The following is a 19,634-nucleotide window of genomic DNA, read 5'->3' as shown; positions in this document are numbered from 1 at the left end:
CTGGCCCGGCCGCCCCGCCCACCGAAGCCCCTGATTGGCCGCTCCCAGCACTGGGCGCCTCCGATTGGAAGCAGCGGAATGTCTATCCCGAGCCACGGACGTGGGAGGGGAAACTGCCGGAGATGGAGGGTTATACAAACTAGCTTTCTCGGTAAGCGGACAAAATGAGCGCAAAGCTCAGGGACTCAATAAAAACGTTTAATTACATTTCAGAGACTTCGTACAGTGCAACAGTGAGTATTCGCTGTTAGTATCCACAAGTCTACTTTATCAAATGTTAACTGCATCTGCATTTTCATTCCCCTGTCCTTCAGTACTCCCATCAGGTGTCCCATCTTGCCGTCTCCCGAAAAATTCTTTTCAGTGTTTGGCTACGGAGAAATAATCAAAAATTCCAGCTGGTCCAGTTCATGGTCCTGGGAAAATAGAAGCCCACTGTCCCATCCCCACCAAGACATAGACATATTTTAACCAAACCCAGTCCTAGTCCCTAAAATATTAGATGGGAAAGTAGGGGCCAGGGGTCCCGTTTAGTATATGCACATCATCTTTTAAAACTCGTGTGTGTGCGTGTGTGTGTGTGTGAGAGAGAGACAGAGAACAGGTGAAAGACTGAAATACTGTACAAGAAAATAAAACAGAAGAAAGAGAATCTGGAGGAGTGTGGGAGGGAGAAACATCCTAAGACATGAGAAGCAAGAGACTACCTCCTGTCCACCATTTGCAATAGTGGGGAAGGATTGAAGATAAGTTTCCAGGGAGGGGAAGGTGTGGAGCTGAGAAAAGCAACTTCCAAAGGTCTCACTAGGATGAACTTAAAGAGAGAGGAGGGACACCTGGCTTCTATTATGTTGATGGTTCTTAGGGTAAAGGCATGACTGAGAGGCAGGAAGATTCAGAATGAATTGTGGGCCCAACCCTTTGGACGACCATTTGTGAAAAGAAATTGGAGGACTCTTGACAAAGTGCAAGAAGGGAAAAATATAAGTGAAAGAGAAAATAACCATAAAGATAAGAGACCAAGATGGGCAGTGGTGGTTGGTGAAGGTAGAGAATTCAGCTTCTGATCTGGCCCGGGGGACAGAATGTGGGGCAGCCATAGAAATATCAAGGCTTCAGGTAGCTAGCACCTTTCAAATTGGCACCATGGCCTTTCCCAGGGGGTGGGACCAATAAGAAAGTTTGAAGGGTCATCCAGGCCAGATGTCTGAAGTACAAGTGCGGGGTTTGATATGCCTTCTTCTCACTCTATTTGTTGCACCTCTCCTCACCTGCAACACAGGCTTGGTGCAGGAGGTTGGGGTGGGGAAGAGGGCAGGAGGGAGCACTCATCTAGCTCCTGAGAGCTTCAACAGATAATCTCGGCAGTATCAGGCTGGTAAGTGCAGTGGTCCTGGTATTGGGTGACTTCCTGACCCGCTCTTTACTCTCTTTCAAGCATCCCTCCAGAGGGTACCATGACCTGGATGACTTCTAACATCGAGGAGAAAAAAAAAAAGGTTCCACATCTCAGAGATTCCCATTGTGAGACAATATCTGTTTCTGTGTGTCCAAGTGATTGGGGTGTATATGTGTCTGTCATGACATGTGTCTGCCTAGGGCTGAGAACTTCCACTGCCCTATCCTAGGCTTGGCTCAGCTGGTCGAGAGATGCATTAGGGCACACATACCCTCCTGTCGCTTTCCAAACCAACTATTCTCTCAACCTGACTTTTCACGGTAGTGCTCCAAGTCCAGTGTGCCCCAGACAGCCTGATCTACTTAGAGCTGTGCCCACAACTGTAGTCATCTGGGCCGGGGAAAACAACAGCTTATATGTCCTGGGGCTGCTGGGACTAAGAGGACTGGTTGGGATAAGGAACAGGATTGAGGAAAAAGCTACGTTACTTTTTCCCACCTGTCTGAGGAAGGGGTGGGCTCTGACTGCAGGATTGGTGCTTTAGCAGGATTAAGACAGTAGCCTGGTTCACAAAAAAAATACACACACAAAATAAAGTATCAACAGTTCTACCCAACCTAATAACTCTCCAAAGAGAGGACGAGTGCTCTGGAGAACCAGAGGTTTTTACTGCTCCTACTCCATGTGCAAATGTGCCTGGGACCTTGCCCCCAGTGGCAGGGAAAAGCAGAGTAGTCTGGTGGGCAGCTCAGTCCCAAAATAAAAGTAAGCAAGCCTAAGAGATGAAGCAAGAAAGGGCTGATGGCAGCTGCTTGGAATCTGGGCTGAAAGCCCAAGAGGAGGAACCAGTGATAGTAAGCAAGCTCTATGTACAGCTCTTCTCAGGACCTCAGGGATGCAGATGGAGGGGGAAGGCAGAGAAGGGTCAGCAGGGGATGGACAGAGTGGGATTGGTGGGGAGGGTGGGTTTCCTTAGGGCAGGACTGAGTACCTGAACTTAGTGAGAGAGCCCAGTTTGGCAAGAAAATTAAAAATAATGGGGGCAGGGGATCCAGGCATGGAGCCTCTTCAGCAAGAGCAGTTCAAAGTCTCTGTCCCTGTCCCAGACAGGCCACCTGGCCCAGGGTAGGGCTAGATACGTGGTAGGGGCACTTGGAGAAGGTGCTCTCTTCTCGGCTCTGCCCCTGGCCCAGAGTAGTATGGGAAAGAGCAGGCTTCTCTCCCCACCACTGGTTACCAGTGTCTTGAGTCCACCAGCTCAGGTCGGAGGCTGAGTTTCTTGAGGCTCTCGTAGCCCACCACAATGACAATGGTGGAGGGCGTGGCTGAGATGATTCTGGCAGAGAGGCCCTTCATGAGGCCCCAAGGCCCCTCTTCTGCCATTAGCTGTCGGAAGGTCAGGATGATGGAGTTCTTGCCCTCAACCTGGAAAAGTTAACACAGTGGAAGACCATGGTTTGCAGTCAAAGCCCCTCTGCTCAGTCTCCCTCTGCCCTAGGCTACAGTGGAAAGAAGTAGACTTGAAAGTCAAAGTGCTGGATTCTTCTGAGGGACAGTTCAGCACACTGATTGACTATGGGCTCTGGGGCCAGACTTCCTGGTTTGAATTCTGATCCCCAATTTACTAATAGCATAATCTCTGGTAGTTTACTTAACACTTTGTACCTGAGTTTCCCCAACTATAAAATAGTGTTAATAGTACCTACCTCATGTGGTTGTTCTAAGCAGTAAACAAAAGAATATTCATAAATGCTGAGGACAGTGTCTAGCAGATATAAGTATTCAATAAATGTTAACTCTTATTAATATCATTAGATAAACTACAGAGCGATGAGTCTGGACTTGGTGCTTCTCTCTGGTCTCAGGGATGATTAAATCGCCCCTAAAATCCTCTGCAGCTCTACCAGTGATTTTGATTTTGATCATTTCAATCCCTCTGAACCCCCGCGGCTAGAGTCCCCCCTCCCGACCCTGTCATCTCCCATGCATCCCGTGACTTGTCTTCCCTGTCACACTGGAAGCCTGGCAAAGGCATGAATCTTTTCTCTCTTCTTACTTAATAATCTGCCCCCGTACTCTGCCACCAAACCACACCTTTAGAGACCACCTTGCTCAGACCCTCAACCAATGCAGGACAGATGCACTCCCTGTCATCCCTCCCCCTATTCTGTGTGACCTTCACAAGGTGGTCCCCCCTATGACTAAGAACATCTCCCATCCTCCCTGCCTGCTTTAGCACCCTCCTCCACATTCCCTCCTTCCTCCCCAGTACTTTGAACATCGGTGCTCCCCTAACCCTCCACTTATCCACAGCCTCGTCAAGGGCTTTTTGAACTATGGCTCTGGTCCTCATGTGTTCTTTGTCTCTTCCAGCCTAAGAACTCCTCAAAGTAGAGACCTGTCCTTTCCCTCGATTCTCCTTGTGGAACACCCAGAACAAGGCACAGGAGAGACTAAGGATGGGACCTGTGCATTTTATTATTTGCAAACCAATCAGATGCAATTCATTTTCAAATGTTGGGGTCATGAGGGGGCGGCATTCTTTTCTAGGGACAAATATAGAGTTTACCCTCAAACAACATGGGTTTGAATTACATGGGTCCACTTATATGCTTTTTTTTTTTAATAGTAAATACTATAGTACTATACAATCAGTGGATGGGGAACCACAGATTCAGAGGGCCAACTGTAAATTATACTCAGATTTTCAACTGCATGAAGGGTCAGTGCCCCATGTTATTCAATGGTCAACTGTACCTAGATTTACCGGCCACCTTCATCCTAACATTCTGGTATCAGGGAAGTTGACTTCATCCCAAACCTGTTAAAATTATTTTCCTCCCCACAACTCTTTACCCAACTCTCCTAGACAGCCATCCTCTTAAGCTACCCAAATCAGACATTAAAATTCCCCCGTTCTCTCCACGTAAAGCTTTATACAGCAAAACCTACCATTCGTATATTATACATCATCATTCAGATTCTATTTCCTTGGACTAGGTGCTGTGAAGTCATCACTGAGCTGACTAAAGACAGGACTATAATTTCTGGACAGCACTACCAAGGACATTGTCTGTGTTTGTGCTGAATTCACACAAGCTGTGAAACCTGTTCAAAAACAGTTATGCTCACTGTAGAGAGCTCATAGCCCAGTGCAGAAATCAGAAAGACTGATGAAATTACTGAAATCATATTTCTAATAACCATAAACCTACAAGGTAGGGGAAAGGTAGTTGATAGGCTATGCTAACAGGATGAAAGGCAGGTAGACAGCAGTAAGAATTCGTAGAGATACGGGCAAGTAAAGGAGTAGTGGCATGCAAAGCAGCAGACAGGATGACAGAAACATTCTAGGTAGTTCACAGTGCTCAGCTGGTTTCTGCAGATGGTAACTTGTGACCACAAGGTAGAGACTTGGATGACCAGGAGAAGGCTGGCCAGACTAGAGGGTCATGACACAAAGAGGTCAGGGGAACTGGAGGGCCAGAAGATCATGCTTCTAATGGCTTATCTGGGAGGAGGTGGGGGGAGAAGATTGGTCTTACCTGCACTCGGGTTCGGATGACATCCATGGGATTAGTGAGGATGGATGCAGTGGCTGCAGCTAGAGGCCCTGAGATGGCTTGAAAAACAATGTGAGGGCACTCCTTAGGACAGAGGGACGAGAGCTGCTCTGGAATCAAGGGAAAGACAATGCCTCAAGACATGAGGTACCACCCCATGCACCCCCAAGTTGCTTCTACCAGTTGGCCCAACGATGACAAACCCTCCGTCCTTAGCTGCCTTAGACTCCATAACTCCCATCTTTTCTTATCTTTGCTTCCTTCTGAACCAACAAAAATGTATAAACCTCAGGCCCCTTCCAGAAGTTATTTTGAACAGGACAAAATTTCTGTGGAAAAGGGTATTTCAAAACCTCTTTGCTTGCTGACTCCTTTCATCTGATGGAAAGAAATCTCCTTCCTGATGTAAAATTCTTATGCCTATGCTCTACTTTTCCCAACTCAAGGCTAGAAAAGCATACACTACATGTGTTCTTATACATGCATTGAATAACTGGTAAGATACATTAAAAACTGGTAACACTTATTGTCTTTAAGGAAGGGAGCTGGGTGACTGTGGTAGGTAAGGAGCGTTTTCACTGCATACCCTTTCCTCCTTTTGAATCTCGAACCATGTGAATGTTTTTAAAAATAAAAATAATCACAATTAAAAGAGAAAGTCCTGCAGTGAGAACTTTTCTCCAACCTATCGCAAGAAAGGAAAATTCATTTTTCAAAAAGCTGATGAAGAAATTGGAATGGTACCCAGATTCACCCATCCCCAGTAAAACTGGGAAGTTTACCTGCAACTGAATTTTTTTTGCTTTTCTCTCTCTGGAGGTGAAAGACAAGAATTAATTCATTTTTTTCAACAAAAATGTATTGAGTGACTACCATGAGCCAGTCACCTTGGGTTCTGAGGATACAACAGTGAATAAAAGAGCCTCAAATTCCTGTCCTTATGAAATTTACATTCTAGTGGGGGAAGACAGACAATAAACAAATAAAAAGCAAAACATATAGCTGTGTCAGAAGGTGATGTGTGCTGGTTATAGATAGAAATAAAGTAGGAAAAGGAGATAAGGAATGCCAAGGGTAGAGGGTGAAGTTTGAGCAAAGACCTAAAGGAGAGTTTAAGCCATATCATCCGTGGAAAGAATTTTTCAAGCAGAGGTAACATCCTGTGCAAAGACTGAGGCAGGAGCACACCTGAGATCTTCAAGGGGCAGCAAGGCCAGTATGTCTGGAGCTGAATGAGTGAGGGGAAGAACATTAGATGAAGTCTAAGAGGTAAGTCATTTAGGGCCTTAAAGGACTTGGGCTTTTACTCTGAGTGAGATTGGACATAAAATAGATTCACCACACCCCCCTCAGTTTTCTCTCTACAATTCAGTTGCCATAAAACCTTTAAGAATTTTTTTTTCATGCTTCTAGTTTTGTTAATTTGCAAATAGGCAACTAAAGATTAGGGGACAAGTAGAAGGGTGGAGGTTGGCAGGGCAGAAGAGAGTGCTTCCAAGTCCCAGCGGCGTGGCAGAATTCCTTAAGCCCCACCAGAACCACCTCGCCCCACAATTTCTAAACACTTTCTTCCCCAGGGTCAGAATACAAACAGAAACAAAGTGAACTGACAGCTCTACCTCATAGGTGTCTGGTTTCTCCGGAAGAGAAAGAGAAGACGTTATGCAAGCATCAGAAGGCAGCATCTGGACTGGCACTGCCAACCTCCGTGGGCCTGTCTGCACTGGCCCCAAGGCCTGCAAGCTACAATGGGATCCAGATTCCAATTCGAATCATGCACACATGCCATTTTCCTGGGGCTTAGGGAGAGGATGAAAAAACAAAAGCAAGAGGGTGGGGGAAAGACCCCCATGTCTTTCCTTCTCCGTTGTTCATTCAATAAGCATTTATTGGGCATCTGTTATCTGCAAGGCAGAAGATAAACCCAGGCTGATTTGGTTTAAGTCCCTCCTGGCTAAATGATTTTGGACAAGTAATATAAATGAATATTTACTTAATGCTATTATATGCCAGGCACTATGAAACCATTAGGCATAAAACAGAAATGGACAGGGAAATGCCTTCATGGAACTTACAGTCTAATTAAGGAGCTGGGTAGGAGTTGGGGATAAAATAATTGCAAATTATGACAAGTGTTATGAAGGAAACAAGATGCTGAAAAAGAAAACAGAAAGAGCCCTCTTTCCAACTGGGTAGTTAAAGAAGTCTTCTTTGCAAAGGTGGCATGGATGATGAGGCCTGAAGCATGAGAAGCATCCAGGCCCACAAAGAACAGGGGAAAGGGTATTCCAGGCAGAAAGAACAGTATCTGCAAAAACCTCGCAGTGAGACTAGAGCATGGTGTGTCTCAGGTACTGAGAGAAGGGCAGTGAGGACGGACCAGAGTGAATAAGGGGGGAGCAGCACAAGACAGTCCTGGCGAAGCAGGCAGCAGCCAGATCACATGGACCTGTGTTGACCGTGAGAAGCATTAGATTTTATTCTAAATGCCCATAAGGCAGCATTGGTAGATTTTAAGAAAAACGCAGTGGCAAGAGCCAATATTCTCACTCAGCAAGTATCTACTGAGAACTTTCAATTCACCCAACACTGAGACATGTGGTGTCACAGCCTGACACATAGTAGGCATTCAATAAATGTTAGTTTCTACGCTCTTCCAAGAGCCCTTCTAGTCAATTATATCAAAATAAAGCTGAAAAAAAGGCTTTTAAAAAAAAAAAGAAGAACCTGTCCACATAATAGAAGAGGTAGGCACATGCAAATAACACAAGGCAAATACTCTAACTGCCTTCAGAAAGACTGACGCAAGGACAAGAGGGTTGAAAGGAGGGAAAGATCACTTCTGAGTTGAGGGCTACTACATGGACAGGATGGGCGAGGAGGCAGTGAGTCATGATTTCACCAGGGCAAGTGGACGGGAAGGCATCGAGCAGAGGGACGATACGATCAGAGCAGAGGTGGGAGAGAGGAAGCATGGGTGAGGGATTGTGAGTTAACTGGCCTGGCTGCAGCATGGACTATGCACTGGGAGGCAGCAGGAGGAGTTTTCACCGTAAAGGGAGGGTGAAGCTAACCTGAAGAGTCTGGGTTTTACTCAGCAAGCAGTGGGAGCCACAACCAGGGTTTAAAGTTAATCCATTAGGGAGACGTGTGTAGGTGGGAAGGAAGAGACCTGGAACAGCTAGAAGGCTGATGTGGCCATCCAGGCGGGAGGTAACGGAGCATGGTTTCCAGGAAAGGCAGTGGGACTGGAGAGAAAGTTGGGCAAGACATACCAGGGTCACCACAACTAGATGTGGGGACAAGGAAGAGGGGGTGGCCAAGCACAAGTCTTCAGTCTCAGTGACTTAGAGAATAACGTGGCTGCCCCCACACAAAAGTAAATCAGAAGGGAAAGCCAGCTTGGGATGAAAAATAGTTAATTGAATAAAATTTCAGATGTAAATGCATGCCTCCAAGTTGAAAGGTCCAACAGTCAGAATGTCTGTCCAGAGCTCTGGACAGCTTAGTTTGGGAACAGAAATAGAGATTTTGGACATATTAGAAAAGGACCACTCTACTTGTAAATGAAATCAAATGAGGAGAGAAGGGTGAAGACAGACTCCAGAGAAAATGCTCACATTTCCTAGGAAGTTTCTCTAACACTAAGATCACCAGCATCCATTCCCAAAGAATCTGATACAGAGGGTCAGGGGTGAAGTTCAGGTATCTGAATTTTACCAAATACTCCAGACTATGTTAAACAGAAGAAAGAGACAGAGCTATTCAAAAAAAAAAAAAGTACAATTAGAAAAATGGAAAAGTAAACAGTGTCATAGAAACACGATTGTAGGTTAGGAAGTCATTACAAAACTTGGTCAAAAAAATTCCAGGTGGGATGGGACAGAATGCCTACTGCCAAGGGCTGGGAGCCAGCAGCAGGCACTAGGAAGGCTGCAAGCACAGACTGCCCTGAGTGGAGTCTGGCAGTTACCCAAGGCTGTGGACGTCGCAGGGGAGCAGGCACAAACAGGTCCTGCTCCTGGCAATGTGCTTTGCCCTTTCAGAAGGAAATCTGGCAGTATGTTGACTGGGGCCCTCAAAAATTTATATTTTGACCCAGTGATCCCATTTCTGGCAAATATTTAACAAGTAATGTCTTGTGAACAAAAACACATGATAGGAGTAGAGAGGTTCAGGGTTGTATCACATCTTGATCTGAGGAAAGGCATCCAACTCAAAAGCTCACTATTACCCATTGATTTCATCTTTAAATCTCATGGATTTTGTCCCTTCTCACCTTCTAATTCTCTGCCAATATTCCACTAACCCCAGTTGATTCTAATGCACACAGAACATGCTCTATATTCTACAGCCATATATTTTACTTGTCTGATTCCCTCCAGTATAATAGTAGCTCCCTGAAAGCAAGAATCATGTCTTATTTATTTTTGAATCCTTTTGAATTCAAATGTCTGCTGTATGAATGACCCATTCTCCCAGTAAATCTCCCGCTCCAACATGCACAGAGCAACAGCATCTCAGCCCCATTAGAAACCCATCCTCCGCCCCCACTGTCCTGGCCCTGCTTACCTGCATAGAAGTGGTAGAAGGGCCACCAGACAGCACTGTTTGGGATGTAGGTAAGCAGTGAAGCCACGTAGCCTCGGTAGAAGCCACGAAGTCCATCAGCCTGGAGGATCTGCCTGATGATGTCCTTGGTTTGGCCAAAGGCAACTACCCCTTGTCCCTCTAGATTCCCTCGCACTTGGAAGCGGCCCATTTTCTCACCCTTGCGCTGCATCATCAGGTGCTGGGAGACCACATCGATGGGCACCGTGATGCTCTGAGCCACGAGAGAGGCCGAGCCACCAGCCACCAGTGATTTGACTGTGTTGCTCTGGCTGTAGTCAGCTACAAACTTCCGGGTGAGCTCATAAGTGGTTACATAGCACTGGCCAGATATGAGGGTGAAGGTGTTGACCAGGAATCCCCGGTAGAGGCCAGTCACACCATCCGCCCGTAGGATCTTGATGAAGGCATCAAAGGTCCCATGGTAGAGGCTCTTGCCTTTCTGAACTTGCAGCCGAGTGCGGATGAGGGTGAATGGGTAGACGCTGACACGGATCATCATTGTCATTGCCACACCAAACACATAGAACTTCTTCTTGTCCAGGTGTTCCCATTCAATGATCTGGATGTTACGTTTGTCCTCCATGGTGCCTGAAGACCTGGGGATTTGAGCAGGGTGGAGGGACTGTGAAAGAGATCATAATTTGTATTCTCCCGTCCTGGCTAGGCTCTGAAACCCCATTCTCAGGCTTCATTTCCTGAGGTACTCAATTCCCCAAAGCTTAGAGGTCACCCAGCCTGGTTCTGCCAACCCCTGCCTAAGTCTTCCTTCAAAGATCAGGATTCTGTCCCTTCCTCTCTCCTTTACCACCAATCAGTCCCAATTCAGGTCCCCTCTTCTGAAAATTGTTCCTTACCTCAGTGACTCCTCTGGGCCCCCTCCCACCTAGGCTCCCTACCCCCGACTTATCAGATCATCTATTCTGATCTCTCTGCCTCTCCCCAAGCCCTGGTGTCATGGTCCATTCTCCTTTTTCTTCTCTAGCTCACCCGGACAGCTCAGGATGCTGTGGAAAGACTGACCACCTGGCAGGATGGAAGGTCTTTAAGTGGGCTAATGGGATGTCACTAAATGACATTCAGGAGGTTTCTAAAGGCTAAAGGGAAGTGCTTCATTTTTGATACTCCTAGGCTTACTGAGGAGGCATGGCCTTTGGCTTTTGAGCCTCAGCAGGGTGCCTCCTTTATCACCATTTACCAGTTTACTGACCTTTATTTATTTCTGGCTTCCCGTGCTGGCCCCTCTGAGCTCCCCTGACCCACACTCACTACACTTATGTTTTCTCCAGTGTGCATTAGAAGAAAGTGTGGGGAAGAAGGCAAGTGGGGCTTTCTCTCCACAGGGCACCCCCCCAAAACCTCCCTTCCCTCCAATGAAAGGAGTCAAAAAGTCAGGAGCAAGTCAAAGGTCAAAGTCCTCTTTGGTTATTAGATAACTCACTCTAGAGAAAGAAAAGAACCACCTGAGATCTAAACAGCTTCCCTGAAGAATCCTGAGAACTAAACATGATTGACCCCTTTCATTCCCAAGCATATAAATCATAATCTCAGTCCTGGATAATGAAGGGAAAGTCAGGTGACAAAGAAGATACACAGACTCTGCCTTCGAGAAACTCACAATCTCTTTAAAGAGACACAGAATCCCTCTCGGGAATGGGTGTAAGATACAGAGATAAAGAAACCAGGGCAAATTAATGTACATGTGGCCCTCATGTTACGTGTATCCAGTGACTGAAGTTTCAGACAAAACTAATAAGCTTACAAATGTAATCTGGAGCTTCCAACTTAAGAAATGTCAAATGGGAGGACATGATGTATTGGACATACACTTAGTGACCATGTAACCTGCTCCTGTATAAGATACTGACATTATGCAGCCAGAAGGGGAACATGGGAAGTTAAATTCCAAGAAGTGAGAAGTCAAGGGCTCCCCGAACTTAGAGACAAATCCCTAGAGGCTCAGAAAGGAGGTGGCCACATCAAAAGGACAACTCCAGAGAGCTGAAATACTCTACGCAAGCAGTCCCGGCGCCAGTGCCTCGAGAAACATCATGTCGAGTGTATAACCAGAATGTCTTCAACCACCTTCCCCAACCAAAGGTCCCAGCTGGCCTGAGTAGCTTCTTGGTTTACCATGGAAGTCAGAGGGGAAGCAAGGTTAGCTTTTTGGAATTCCCTGAGCTGGACTGTATCACCTTCATTGAAGTACAAGTACAGTGCAAACTGAGTACATGTGAGATGAGGGAAAACCTCAGCTTCAAGATGAGGCACATATAACCAAGACAGGCTTCCTGGAGGAGGACAAAGCAGTCTGAAGGGAGGAATACATGTGGACCATGAAAGGGAGAGAACAGTGGCTTGAAACAACTGGGTTGATCAGAATGGAGAATCTGACCATGGGAAATAAGCTAGAGATGGCGTTCTAGCAGGAGAACTCCTGGAACACTGATGTGCCACTGCTGTAGGCAAAAGTGGTCCTTCCTGCAGCCTCAGCCCGGAACACCACCAAGTCCAGCGGGGTAATCTTCTCCCTGGAGGCCTTCAAGAGAAGGGGATTACTGTATCACTGACAAACAGGGTGTTTGTCATCCAGGGCCCCAAGGACATGTTTCCATTTCCACTGAGAGATGAGAGAAATGGAGAGACACTGTGATTTACTGAATACCTATTACCTCATGCAGTCCTTACATCTTAACCTGTGCACGGTCAGGCATTTTTGCTAAGTGAAGAAAGGCACAGATAAGTTAAAAGAAAGAGGGCCAAGGTCACACAGCTGGTCAGTGGTGGAGGCAGGATATGAGCCAAGTTTTATTCTTTACTCCATCATGCCTTCTACCCCATGGGAGTTGAGAAGTTCCAGCACAAATCACTCTGTTCAGTCTAAAGCCAAGTCATTTTCACCCATGGGAGGCAGAATTAATGCCCTCATGACTGCCAGTCACCCAAGGGTTAAGCATGAGCTCCTGGCCCTGCAGACGCCCAGGGATTTCTCTCAGCTTTGTTTCAGAGAAACCAAGAGCTGTCCCTGCTTTCCCAGTGTGCATGTGGAGTAACTGAGCTGAGTGGCTGAGCGGGCGCGTTGTTGTCACAAGACAAATACAGCAAGGCTCAAGCAGGAGGGCTTCGGCGCAGCTCATGGATACCGCGTGCTATGCAGGGCAGAGAGGCAGAGCAACGAAGGACTCTGTTTCAGGACCTGGTTTTGTGGGCATCATCTCAACTTGTCAACCTGAATGACAGAGTACCAACATCTCCTGATGAGAAATCCTACAGCAGCCCCCAGCACCCCATTTCCCCACTTTCCTGCATCTCTCATGTGTGCCAGTCTATTTTAAACTCTCAGAAAGAAAGGAGGACTCTCCACGGCCGAAGCAGGTAACTTCTACCATTGCCGCGGTGATGGAAGGAACCACTAAGGGTCATGACACAGAGGGATGAGCTCCTTCAACTGAAGGGGAAGGCTCTGCACCCACACCCTCTACCCCTTTGAAAGGTGGGGCTACTCCTAAAAGTTGGGATCTCAACTTGCTCTTTGTTATATAAACTCGAAACTTCCCGCTGAAATATCAAAACCAGTTCCTCGTGTTACACTCTCTGAAAAATCATCCTTGCAGATACCTGTATGCAAACTTCCTTCAGTCTTCCCTTCTTCCAACCCAATTGCCCAATTTCTTTGTGGCTCTTTCCCAAACCCTTACTTGTGTGCATGGCTCCAATTCTGAATTTTCCCCTGTCTTTTAACATGGCTCAGGCACAAAGGTTAAAGTACCTCATATGGAGACCCAGCAGATGACCCAGGATGTCCTGAAGTCATCAAATGGGATGCCAGAGGCAGAGCCCCCACTGCTGAACCCACCAGAGGAAAAAGACAAACTGGCCCCAGGTAGGTACTCCTATCCACTTCCACTCTCCCAGTACCAGAAAAATCACAGCAGACTATTCACCAGGTTCTGAATAAGGTTCTGGTTTAGGACAAGGTGGTGTCACCTGGAAGGTAAGGTCATTCAATGGAAAGAAGACTAGTAGCCAGGAGATCCGAATTCCATTTCCATTACTTACTAGTAGGATTGGAACCAAGTCACTTCTTTGAAATTCAGTTTCCTCATCTGTGAAATGGGGCTAATAAAGCCTGCCATAGCTATGTAACAGTGTGGTGCAACTCACATGAGCTGGTATGTGTAAAAGCATTTTATTAACAGCAAAGCACTTCTATCACTGCAGAAAGCTCTACTGGTCAGTGCTGCTCTAAATCCTTGCTACTCAGAGTGCTACACAGACCAGCGGCATGGGCATCACCTGGGAGCTTCTTAGAAATACAGAATTTCAGGATGCTCCATAGACCTGCTGAATAAGAGTCGATATTTACCCAAGATCTCTGGGTGATTAATATGTATATCAGAATTTGGAAAGTACTGCCTTAATTATTAAGAATTGTCAGTATTATACAATGATAACAACTACTCAGGGAGACCAGGAGCATTATGACTAAGTTAGGAGCCCTCTGACTCCATCTTGACCTGGCACCAGGACTGGGCCCAATGATGACTACTAGACTCATTCAGATCTTTTCAGTCAACAACTCCAAATCAAATCACCTCTACAACTCCTGACAAGACACCCATGCGGTTTAGTCCCCACTTCTGTGCTGGGAAAAAGATCATTGCTTCCTCCTTCCGTTCCTCTGTTCTTCTTACTGCATCTGCATCAAGGCTCTGCCTCCTACCACATATACGTGAATATATTTACATGCTTGCCCACCTGTCCTAATGAATATGCATTTCCTTAGAAGGTCCCTGGCGTGTCTCCAAGCCCTCACTTAAACACAATCTCCCCCCTTGGACATGATGAGGCTCCCACCTAGCCTTCCTTTGGTCTTCCGTAGGTGCCCACATGATCCCTCATGCCAGACACCACATGACACTCCCCTTCACCTACTCCACATGACACTCCCTTTATGCAGCTTCTGTCCTGGCCCCCACACAGCCGCCTCTGGATCCTCGGACATGCCCCTGCCAGGCCTCTCGCCATGCTCCTTTCGCTGTCAGTGAACCTCATGCTCCTCCTACAGGAAGAGATGCCTCGTTGGAGTTGTCCCTCAATCCCAAAACTGCGTGGCGGGCTCCCACGGAACTGCAGCCGGGCACTGTAGACACCCGCTGCCTCCTGGACAGGTCCAGGTCTTTGGAGACCTTAGTCCTCAGGCACCCTAAACCGATGGTTTCTTACCTTCTCAGATCAGGGCGGTTCGGCCGCGTCTGCGGCGAACTCCAAGCGCGGACCTCTAGGCCGCAGCTCCCACTCTATCCTCTGTACCCAGCGACTGACGGCCTCGGGTCGCATCTTCCTCCATCTCGACCGGACTCCCGGTACTGCCGGAACCGGAAACTGGGACGCTGTCATTCCCACCCCCTGAGGGGGGCGGGGATAAATGATGGGCAACTCCACCAATGGCGTTCTGAGTCTTTGGCCTCTCCCTCGGCCCCCGCAGCGAGGGCGGACTGTCCTCCTAGCCATCTTGAGTTCGGGCAGAGGCCACGCCTTCATTCGCTTCGACACGCCCTTAACTCTACTGCGCATGCGTTCCCTTTCTAATTCATGAAAATTGTCATCCCGGCGCTTCTTGAAGGTCTTATTCTATGTGGGTCACCTTGTGTTTCGGGTCTGTTGGAATCCTTAAATTCAAATATAATCTGTATTTTTTTTTCATTTATAGAGCCAAAACAGAGGCCAGTGTACAACAGGAAGGACTAAGGTTAGACAACCAGTTTTGAGGTTTGGGAATTAAAAAAACTACAGGAATAGGGGACATCCTGAAGGTGGAGTATGTGACATTAAGGATCTCTTCCATCTGTAAAACTATTTGCCTGTACGTGGATTTAAAAGACAGGGCAGAGCCCTTTAAATGAGGGACTGGGAGATGGGGATTGGAGAGTCAATTCATTTCGAAATAGGTATTTCTACAACTCAACAATAAAAAGACAACCCAATTTTTTAAATGGGCGGAGGACTTGGATAGACGTTTCTCCAAAGAAGATGGCCAACAAGCACATGAAAATATGCTCAATATCATTAGTCATTAGAGAAAAACAAAACCATGAGATCCCACTTTACACCCACTCAGATGGCTAAAATTAAAGCAAGCAAACAAGAACCTAGAGAGTAAGAAGTGTTAGCAAGGATGTGGAGAAATTGGAACCCTCAGACATTGCTGGTGGGAATGTAAAATGGTGTAGCTGCTGTGGAAACAGTTTCGTGGTTCCTCAATATAGTAAGCAAAATTACTATATGATCAAGCAATTTCACTCTGAATGTATAGCCAAAAAGTTTAAAACAGGTGTTCAAACAAGAACTTGTACACAAATGTGAATAGCAGCACTATTCACAATAGGGAAAAAGTAGAAACCAACAGTGGTATATCCATATAATGAAACAGTACAAAGCGATTAAAGAAAGGAATGAAATATTGATATATACCACAACATGAATTAATTTGGTAACTATTATGCTAAGTGAAATAAGCCAGACACAGCAATCACATATTGTGTAATTCCATTTAGGTGAATATGCAGAATAGACAAATCTAAAGAGACAGAAACCAGATTAGTGGATTAGAGGTTGCCAGGGACCGAGAGGGAGGAAGAATGGAGAGTGACTACTTAATTAGTACAGTTTCCTTTTGGAGTGATGAAAGTGTTCTGGAGCTAGATGTGGCAATGATTGTATACCATTGTGAGTGACTAAATGTCACCAATAGTAAGTTTTATGTTATGTGTAGTTTACTCCAATCAAAGAATTTGATACTCCTAGGATAGATCCCTCCTGAACTCCAGAATTGTGTTGGCAACTGCCTCAGAATATCTATTGGATATTTCAAATTTAGTGTGATGGTTAGTTTTATGTCAGTCTGGCTAGGGCTACAGAACCTAGTCATTCAATCAAACACTAGTAGGTGTCGCTGTGAAGGTATTTTGTAGGTGTGGCTAACATCTACAATCAGCTGACTTTCAGTAAAAATTGCCTTGATAATGTCAGTGGGCCTCATCCAGTCAGTTGCAAGGCCTTTAGAGCAACACTGGTTTCTCTAGGAAGAAATTCTGTCTCAAGACTGCAGTATCAAAAAAAAAAAAAAAAAAAAAAAGACTGCAGCATCAACTCCTGCCCCCAGAATTTCCAGACTGCCCATCTGCCCTACAGATTTTACACTTGCCAGTTTCTGCAATGGCATAACCAATTCCTTGGAATAATAGACATAGATATCTCCTAATGGTTGTTTCTCTTCTCTGCAGAACCCTGACTGACACTTAGCATACCAAAAATGAACTCCTGTTCTTCACCAAAATCTAGCCTACCTACTTTCTTCATCTCAATTCATTGGCAATTCCATTCTTCCACTTGTCCAGACCGAAAATTCTGGAGCCATCCTTAAATGTTCTCTTTTTCTTATATATCACATGCAATTCATCATCAAATGCTATCTAATTTATCTTAAAAGTATGTCCAGAGTTTAACCACTTCCCACCACCTCCACATCACCATTTAAAGTACCCTATCTATTTTATTCATTTATCTGTCTTCTACACTTAGAATGTAGGCTCTGTTACGGTGAGAATTACCTATTTTGTTCATTGATATACCTTCAGCATCTAACAGTTCCTGTCACACAGTAGGTGCTCAGTAAATATTTGTTGAATAAATGAATGGATGTCAGCATTAAGAGAGTGCTTACTGTATGCCAGACACACAGAAACACAATGAAGCAGCAGCACTGTATAAAAGGGGTTATACTCAGACACACACTACTATACATAAAATAGATAAACAACAAGGTCCTAGTGTATAGCACAGGGAACTATATTCAATTTCTTATAGTAAGCTATTATGGCAAAGAATTTGAAAATATATGTATATGTATATATGTGTATATATAACTGAATCGCTTTGCTAAACACCTGAAACTAACATTGGAAATCAACTACACTTCAATAAAAAATAAAAACATTTTAAAAGGGGGCTTATACTGAGGTATATATAGGTCACTAATTCTGCATGGACGATTAGAGAAGAATCCACAGAAAGGATGCTGCTCTAGGTGGGAGACATAGCATGCCTAAAGGAAGCCATTAGTTCCTTTAGGCAGACTGTCTATTCACCTCTGTGTCGCCAAGGCCTGGAATAGTGCTAGGCACTCAATAAAGGTTTCTATGAAGTTGTATAGAGGGGCTCAGGATCTACAAGCAGTGCCCAGGTGTGGATGGGGGAGCTGGCAAGGCACACCATTCCAAGAGATTTTCACTTTATTTATTCTGAATTTAATGAAAAGCCACTAGTAGTTTTAGGCAGGTTTTTTGTTTTGTTGTGTGTTTTAGTAAGCTTTCCTTGACCCTTACCAGAGAGTGGAATGCAGGAGGGGAGTAGGAAAAGGTGGCAGAGACTGGTCAGGGGCCAGCTCTGGCTGTCATGGTACGTGGTCTGGGCCTGCTGGACTGGAGAGGCGCTGAGGAATTGCAGGGAGAGGGAGGAGGAAGAGGAGAAGAGACTGGTGGCCCACTAAATGTGGAGAGGAGAGAGAGGAGGTCTCAAGCTTCTCCACTGCAGTGTGGTTAACTAGCATGGGAAATATGGGAGGGGGAGCGGGGTTGGAGGAGCTGATAAATCAGATGGGGGCATGTTGCATTAGAGATGTTTGTGGTGTATCTGGGTGGTGGTAACCAGTGGCGGTAACCAGTAGCTAGAGGGGGAGGCAGGAAGCCTGAGCTAGGAACACTACCTAGGAACAGTACTTCCTCCCTACCTAACCCTGGGCTCTGATTGTTGCCAGTCCATCCCTACTGCTGGATTGTAAGCCTCATGAGAATAGGAAGCAGATCTGATTCATGCTTCTCTCCAGCTGTCTAGACCTCATTCAGAAACACAGCAGGTACTGAATGCACATTTGCTGAATGAAGGAATGGGCATCCTTGCTTGAGAGGTGAGAGTGGAAGCGATAATCGTGGAAGATACTGTCCAAGGGGATTTTTCAGTGAAATAAGAGAAGAGAAGAGAAGTGCTTGAAGGACCCTGAGGAACAATGGCCAGAGAGGTAGGAAGGTAAGCAAGAGCATCAACCAGAGACCAAAGGGTTAAGTGTTACAGGAAGGAACTGTCCCCAATGTCAAAGTCTGCAGAGGTCAGGTAGGATGAGACCAACCAAGGTTTTGCTCTCACAAATGGTAAGCATTTCCCAAGTACTTCCTTTTGCTATGGCAGACTGCCTCATGCCGTAAGCAGTGGAGACAGGCTTGAGATACTTCCTGTCCCCAGAGTGTTGACAGTCCAGCAGGGATAACCACCTGTGCAATCCCGTTCTGTGTTTTACATTCTTATGGTTGGGTCTGGGTACCTCATGAGTGATGCAGACAAGTGAGTGCTGGGGAAACCCTAGGGAAGACTAATCAGCCAGGACTGGGGCAGCCTGGCAGTTGGCACAGAGGAGACTGCATCTAAACTGTACTTTAGAGGGAGATGAAGAAAGAATACATGCTAGTGATGTTGGCAGGAGGCAAAGAAGGGAAGGAGAGAAAGGGTGAGGTTCCAGGGGCCTCTCGGTCACCTGGATAAAGATGTCCAGCAGGCTTACCCTGTACTGGCTGGAGCACAGGAGAGAGCTTGGCTATGGAGCTGAATATTCGGCAGTGAGGGATCCATTACGCTTAAAGCAGGAAGAATTTCCTGTGCATCCTTTCCTCCTGAAAGGTATAGAAATTGAAGTGCAAACAGGAAAAACTGTCCGAGTCTATTAACAGCAGGTGAATGCCCCAAGAACCCCGTCCTGGCCTTGTGTCCTTTCCACCACCCCACGCTGCCCCACTGCCCTTGGTCTAGAGGTCATCAGGGAGCCACAAGAAAGGAAGTCTGGAAAGGGTGCTTGGAACAGTGAAAGCCAGGCCTCAGGGTAAAAGTGCATTGGGTAATGGGAGGAAGAGAAGGAGCCAGCAGAAGAGAAAGACATAACTAGAAAAGCCAAGTAACTCTGATAAAGGAGCCCCAGCAGACAGGATCCTAAAGAGGTATTTGCACATCCT

At 46.1% G+C, this 19,634-nt stretch overlaps 1 protein-coding gene across 6 annotated transcripts; it reads right to left on the bottom strand.

Annotated features, from left to right (window-relative positions):
- Positions 1-177: 177 nt before the first annotated feature.
- SLC25A44 (solute carrier family 25 member 44) lies at positions 178-14,965 on the bottom strand. Of its 6 annotated transcripts, XM_074349568.1 has the most exons (6): positions 14,800-14,965; positions 14,509-14,635; positions 9,535-10,172; positions 4,945-5,072; positions 2,637-2,824; positions 178-371 (listed from the first exon to the last, which is right to left on the bottom strand). In XM_074349568.1, the coding sequence occupies exons 3-6, from the start codon at positions 10,157-10,159 to the stop codon at positions 323-325; spliced, it is 990 nt and encodes a 329-aa protein (XP_074205669.1). In that variant the 5' UTR covers positions 10,160-10,172; positions 14,509-14,635; positions 14,800-14,965; the 3' UTR covers positions 178-322. The 6 variants fall into 6 exon arrangements, 5 of the variants coding, with proteins under 5 accessions (XP_074205669.1, XP_045371874.1, XP_010952205.2 ...); XM_045515918.2 differs by lacking the exon at positions 14,509-14,635 and having other exon boundaries at positions 9,535-10,198; XM_010953903.3 differs by lacking the exon at positions 14,509-14,635 and having other exon boundaries at positions 14,800-14,964.
- Positions 14,966-19,634: the final 4,669 nt, after the last annotated feature.

Source organism: Camelus bactrianus, chromosome 21, assembly GCF_048773025.1.
Source record: "Camelus bactrianus isolate YW-2024 breed Bactrian camel chromosome 21, ASM4877302v1, whole genome shotgun sequence".
Classification (NCBI taxonomy): Eukaryota; Metazoa; Chordata; class Mammalia; order Artiodactyla; family Camelidae; genus Camelus; species Camelus bactrianus.
The sequence above is the reverse complement of the archived record's forward strand: the minus strand, read 5'-3'. Positions and strand labels throughout refer to the sequence as shown.